We start from the raw sequence: 6,018 nt of genomic DNA on the forward strand, positions 1-6,018 counted from the left end.
TGTATACACCAGGAGTCAAAGCTGAAAGTCACTTCGATAAGCAATATATGGAGAGTCTATTAAGAAAGAAAAACAGCAGCTGTGTTCGCNATTACCTAAGAACCGGTATTCCTCCATCTTGTGACCGTGTAACTCCCTCTCTTGGATATCAGCATGTGAAGGACACTGTTCAGGAACTAGTTGATGCTCTGTATGTGATGACTACTTCCATTCTGGAGAGGATCACAGATACATGGATCCTGAGATTGAAGCTCAAGCCGGGGACGAGTGATATTTTCCTAACACTTACCAAAAAGGCCTTTCCTTGCAGGGTTGACTATCGAGAGGTCGTTGCAGGGGCTTCCTCCGATCACCAGGTCAAATGGTCCCCACTCCTCGATCTATAAGCATAAGTTGAGATCAGCAATAAAGAAAGGGTAACAATAAACAAACATGTAAGAAGAAATAAGTGTTTCCCTTTCATCTACCACTATGTCCCCACAAGGTTGAACAGTTATTGACTCACATGTCTGCGTGTTACGTTGCGGACGTCTCCCACGTACATGATGCGGCCATGGTGTCGGACCATGCCCACAGTAATGGAGTCCTCACACACCTCGGACGCAACATATTTGTCCACCTGCATCCCCAGATCCCTCAGCACCAGCAGACCTGATTGCACACACACATAAAAATACACATTCTTGAAAAAGTCTCGAAAAACAAGCCCTATTTTCGTAAATAAATACATAATTCTGCAGTATGAAGAGGGATAATTCACTTCTGTTACAGTCTCACACACATCTATGGTATCATGCGTACATGCTCATAATGACAATGATGACATGCTGATATTTAGTAGATATAATTTACCATGTTTACCATCGTGGTATAGCTTGCTAACTTTGGCCAATAAGCACTGAACAGCACTGGTGCTTTGGAAAGTACACCAGAGGAAGTTGGGAATTTGGTCATAAAGCAAAGTATTGCACGAATTAAGGTGATGATTAAAGTAAATTAAAAGTCAAAAGTGAATACAATAATTGTTGATGAATTAAAGTCTGGGAAATGGTGGAGCAGCTGAAATCTTCTATTATTAAATAGATTCAACAACAATCAATATAATCGTTAGTTTCTGCATGTGTACCTGTGGCAATGCCGTCAAACAGAGAGAGAACTCTGATTGGTTTCCTCTTCTCTGCCGAAACTGGAGGATACAACTTGGCTGGCTCCTAACAGACAACAAGGAAGAAAATACATTTATTTGAACAGGATTAGATTCATATTAACACTTCAGCTTAATTCAAGATGACTATCTGATCTTATGGGAAACAGTCTGGCTGCAGATGATCAATAATAGATTGTGAACACGTCGGTCTGTTTGGATGTTTTAGCCTTCGTGGATAATTTATGGCTGACGAGCGCTGGAGCAAAATATTAATGTTTTCACTTCAACTGAGAAGTGTTTCATCTGATTAGGATAGCGGATATATTAACTTTACACAGGGTTTCCCACACATAGACTATACTTGGGCCGCCCGCCCAGGTATATTAACGGCCGCCCAATTATATTTCGCCACCCATTTTTTTTTTTTTCTAATTCGTCCGTGACCACGACGCCATCTGCGATCGATTAACTTGTGGACAATGATCCCTCGCTCTACGCCTCCTGTACCCAGTCCCGGACTGGCCATCGGGAGGACAGGGGGGTTTCCCGATGGCCTGGCCTGTTAAGTGGCCTGCCTCACACAGGGTGACTGGCTGTCTACATGATGTGGCCTGCCGACATGGCCACTGTCATACAGATCATAAATCAAAGCCCTTGATTGGTCTCTGTGTGTCATTCAAGCTCGGGATAACCTCAGCTCAGGTGAGGTAAAGGACTCTCTGAGTGTTTAGATAGTTCACTTAGTCTAAGTTCTCAGTGGGTCTCTGTGACAAAGGTAACTTCGTCACTGTGGACTGACGGCTTCGGGCCTTGTAATATTGCACATGTGGTTTAGTTTGAAAGTGTTTCCCCTCCCGTTTTGTCTGTCGCTGGTGATTGGGTTCACCTGGTGCCCTGTGTTGTCTCCCCCCCCTCCCCCCCACCTGTGCCTTTTTGGCCTGATTAGTGTGTGTGTATTTAGGCTCTGTTTTCCCTGTCAGTGGACAGGTAGTGTGTGTGAGATCCTTGTGGCTGCTGACTGTGTTCAGATGGACAGCAATTGAGGCTGTGAATCATGTGCCCTGAATTGAATAAGTGCCCAACCGGGTTGTATTTGGACAGTTGCTGCCTCTGCCTCCTTGCTTGTTCGGGCCACGTCAACGGTCAGTTCACAGTCTCAAACGGTTGTCACCATTTATGTANTGTTCTAACAAATCGAAGTCGATTATAAAAAAGCCCATTCACTTATTTACATAACAACCTTGACCCTTCCTATTTCCTCTTAAAATAATCAGTCTGGGGCTCCTGTTGTAAGGAATAAGCTGCTAACAAATTAAATTAAACCCTCTGGAGAGCTGGGATGTAGGCTGTTTATTTTTCTTAAAGCAGATTCAAGTATCATTATTTAATTTTTGATTGATTTTGCTAACTTATAACTTAACTTAGGAGGCAGTATACCTCACCTCTAATGAGCGGCCCGGCCCTTCGAATATTTTTCTGTATGTGGCCCTCAGTGAAAAAAGTTTGGACACCCCTGACTTAGAAAATAATCTTTGTTAATTGTTTTGTTCAGGTGTGAGGGCACTGTACTCCGGTCTCACCCCCACCATGGTGCGCACCTTCCCTGCTAACGGAGCGTTGTTCCTGGGATACGAGGTCAGCCGGAAGCTCATGATGAAGCAGTTTGACAGCTAAAACACGCACAGCTCGAATGATGGAACTGGAAGTGAAGTATTACAGCCATAAAACCTCGCCAAAACTCCAGTTGAAGCATTCAAGCTCAATATTTAGGGATCTGGTTTTCCCTCAAAACTGCCACGCTTCATCTCTTTTTTAACTTACCCTTCTAACATAGTCTTTAGATCATTGTATTAATTTATTTTTTTGTCTTATATATAGTTGATTTTAAACTCCAAAATGGCTACTGCCAGCATACAGCTTGCATACTAAAATTAGAAAATGTATGTGCAGCATAGAAGCAACCATAACTAGCCTCTTTGAGGATGTTAACACTCCAGTGTATTATTATTTCTTATGTCTACCTCAAAAGAAGTCATATACGCACAGAAACGTGTTTCTCTGACAGACATTTCAAATGATTCTTTACTTTCTGTGTAGGCAGGTACACAGAGAAACACTCCGTTAGGTTGAGAGGTTATCTTTTAAAGCACAGAAACCTAATGCATGAAGTTAGAAATGTGAGGTAGAATATACTAATCAATTGAAGTTGCCTAAAATGTTTTGTTTTTTGTTTTTTTTAAATCATAGAGTAAAGAAAATAGCTATTCTGGTAATAAATATGTTAAAAATAATTTGTTTTAATGAACTAAAGTCTAACAGGGTTCCCCAGCCTCAACTAAAACAAACACTGCCAGAAGGAGTTTTTTCATACTGACTGTTTTTGTATTTTCAATCTCTTTAAACCCAGCTTTTGCCTTTTTGGATGACTACGCTTTGCCTTTTCTGTTGTGTAACCTCTATCTGTCGCCATTCTGTAAAAGTCAGTGAAGAAATATCCCTTCTTTTAATCAAATGGGCCTTTTGCACAATGCATTTGGCGTGCAGTGTTTTTCCTGTGCTTAGTTGGCATTTCAGAAATCTCAGTCCTATTCCCTTCAATGTTAACGGACACATTTTAAAATCCTAACTACTGTGTTTGAGATGACACTGACATGTTTGTACATCCTGGTATTCATTGCAGAAAACGACCTACATTAAAGGTGTCATTGTAGAATAATGAAATGGTGTGTGTTATTTCATTAGCTGTTATTATTGTAAGAAAACACTTAGATAAAGCGAAAGTATTATCGATTTCCTACGAAATATAATGTGACATCACAGAGAACTGGATGAGTGTCTTTTATTTAAAAACAATTTATTTCAAATTAAATCATAAGCATACATTGTTTCTAATAATGTGCCATTTGCACAACAACACTTGCAGACATTAAAAATGTCTATTTTATTAAAATGCAGCATTTAGCTTCCTGAAAAACACAAAGTATAAAAATGTCAGTGAATATTTTGTCACAGGAATACTTCTCTCCATCCTCCAGCAGAGGGCGGCTGTAAGGAAAGAACACATCATTAGAACAGGAAGTCAAGATTCTCTACAATTACCACCGGTTGGAGAAGTACTCAGATATTGTACTTGAGTAGAAGTACCAGAGTGTAGGAATACTCTGGTACAAGTAAAAGTCCTGCATTCAAAATGTTAAAGTACAAAAGTATTGGCATCAAAATATTAGTAGTCATTGTGCAGATTGGTCCATTTCAGAATAATATAGGCTATATGATATGTTTTATAATGATTGATCATTAAAGTGTTCTCAAAGCTGGTAAAGGTGCAGCTAGTTTGAATGACTTTGTATACTGCAGGGTAGCTTGTGAATTTACTCCAGGTGGAACTAAAGTCTGATTTAACCCATAAGAACCCGAACCCATTTCTACTTTTGGGGAAATTAAGGGGAACATAATTTAGACTAAATGTTCGGGTTCTTATGGGTTAAATCAGACTTTAGTTCCACCTGGAGTAAATTNTTTTACCAATAAAGCCCAATTTGACATATATGCATATATTTGACACTAGGGGGGGGGTTATGTCAGAAATGTGTTTTGTCTATTTAGTCTAAATTATGTTCCCCTTAATTTTTCCAAAAGTAGAAATGGGTCCGGGTTCTTATGGGTTAATATCCACTTTGTGTTTGTTCTGAAACTTTTCAAATACTAAATAAATATTTTTTACAAGGTCGAAAATGGCAAATTGTATCAAAAGCAAAACCTTTTAGTCTGGGTTGCTTAATAACATGTCAGGCTTTTATAATGAATTTTCCAAACAAGCTTTATTTTATTAAACAGACTCTAACATTCAGTGTACATTTTAATACTCGTTGAACATAACATTTTTACATTTGTATGTGTTTTTATATGTTAGTTATTGTGCTTTTATCATGTTTTTAATTATTGTTTTATAATTGTACTCCCATTGTGTTATTTGATATTGCATTTATTCCCTGTACAGCACTTTGGTCAACTGAGGTTGTTTTAAATAAAGATCGAAATTGAGATAAAGAGTTTTCGTATGTAGCAGTGTCGAAACTGTCTCCACTGAATTACTTTTGAAACAATACTTTAGATTTGAGTCTATAATTATGTATCATAGAGAATGCTAGCTATAGTATCTTATATCATGAGTTCTGGTTTTAACTGGTCTTGTGTTCTGCGCTGACAGGACGGCCGGGGTTTTGGAATCGGTGTCTTGGTGTTCGGGAAGCTGCGGGGTTTCTCCTGGTGGCCCGGCAGGATCGTGTCCTGGTGGATGAGCGGCCGGAGCAGAGCTGCAGACGGCACTCGCTGGGTCATGTGGTTCGGAGACGGAAAGTTCTCTGTGGTGAGGAAACCCTTGGAATAAAATGATTTGATTACTGGTACACAGAGCAGTTTAATCTCCAGTAGAATCACATTTCATGTCCTTCCACAGAGAGAAAAAGAGAATATGTATGTTATAGCTAAAATGCAAAATGCCAAAGCTTAATGTCTTCAACAACCTGAGCTCCACTTTTCTAATTTAACGCTTTTATAGACACCAGAAAACACTTTTAGTAAAAGCAATGTTTGTTTTAATTCAAAGCTACATCGGTTTTTATCAGAAACAAGATAACCTCGATTTTATTTTGTGTGATTTATTCTAATATCTAATTTATTTATTCTGATATCTAATGTGATTTTATAAAACGGAAAAGTCAAATCAAGCAATCTGATTGGTTCTCAGCCGTGATATAATGAGCGTATATCACGGGTAGAATTGTAGTTACTTTTCACAAGTCAGTATCCCTCCGCGTCTGAGAAAAGTTACAACCGTTACATTACGTCCGTTACGAAACTAACTAACT

General features: G+C 39.1%; 2 protein-coding genes across 2 annotated transcripts in view; both read right to left on the reverse strand.

Moving 5' to 3' along the window:
• Positions 1-233: 233 nt before the first annotated feature.
• LOC104962144 (DNA (cytosine-5)-methyltransferase 3A-like) lies at positions 234-2,799 on the reverse strand. Its single transcript, XM_010790543.1, has 5 exons — positions 2,728-2,799; positions 1,127-1,211; positions 853-990; positions 506-651; positions 234-380 (listed from the first exon to the last, which is right to left on the reverse strand). Exons 1-5 carry the CDS (start codon positions 2,797-2,799, stop codon positions 279-281), a joined length of 543 nt encoding a protein of 180 aa, XP_010788845.1. The 3' UTR covers positions 234-278.
• A 2,509-nt stretch (positions 2,800-5,308) lies between these two features.
• LOC104962146 (DNA (cytosine-5)-methyltransferase 3A-like) overlaps positions 5,309-6,018 on the reverse strand; it is a 15,173-nt gene continuing 14,463 nt past the window's right edge. Inside the window, exon 6 of the mRNA XM_010790544.1 lies at positions 5,309-5,527. Within this exon, the coding sequence (XP_010788846.1) occupies positions 5,309-5,527 (219 nt within the window). The remainder of the gene's footprint in view (positions 5,528-6,018) is intronic.

Source organism: Notothenia coriiceps, unplaced genomic scaffold (genome assembly GCF_000735185.1).
Source record: "Notothenia coriiceps isolate Sejong01 unplaced genomic scaffold, NC01 NC01_scaffold00034377, whole genome shotgun sequence".
Taxonomy (NCBI): Eukaryota; Metazoa; Chordata; class Actinopteri; order Perciformes; family Nototheniidae; genus Notothenia; species Notothenia coriiceps.

What these genes read in the sequence shown, in the direction of transcription:
- LOC104962144 (XM_010790543.1), bottom strand. Translation starts at nt 2,799, where the DNA reads ATGAGCTTCCGGCTGACCTCGTATCCCAGGAACAACGCTCCGTTAGCA. An exon ending in AGGTGCGCACCATGGTGGGG is followed by an intron (nt 1,212 to 2,727) that starts GTGAGACCGGAG and finishes GTTGTCTGTTAG; the next exon opens with GAGCCAGCCAAGTTGTATCC. An exon ending in ATACCACGATGGTAAACATG is followed by an intron (nt 652 to 852) that starts GTAAATTATATC and finishes GTGTGCAATCAG; the next exon opens with GTCTGCTGGTGCTGAGGGAT.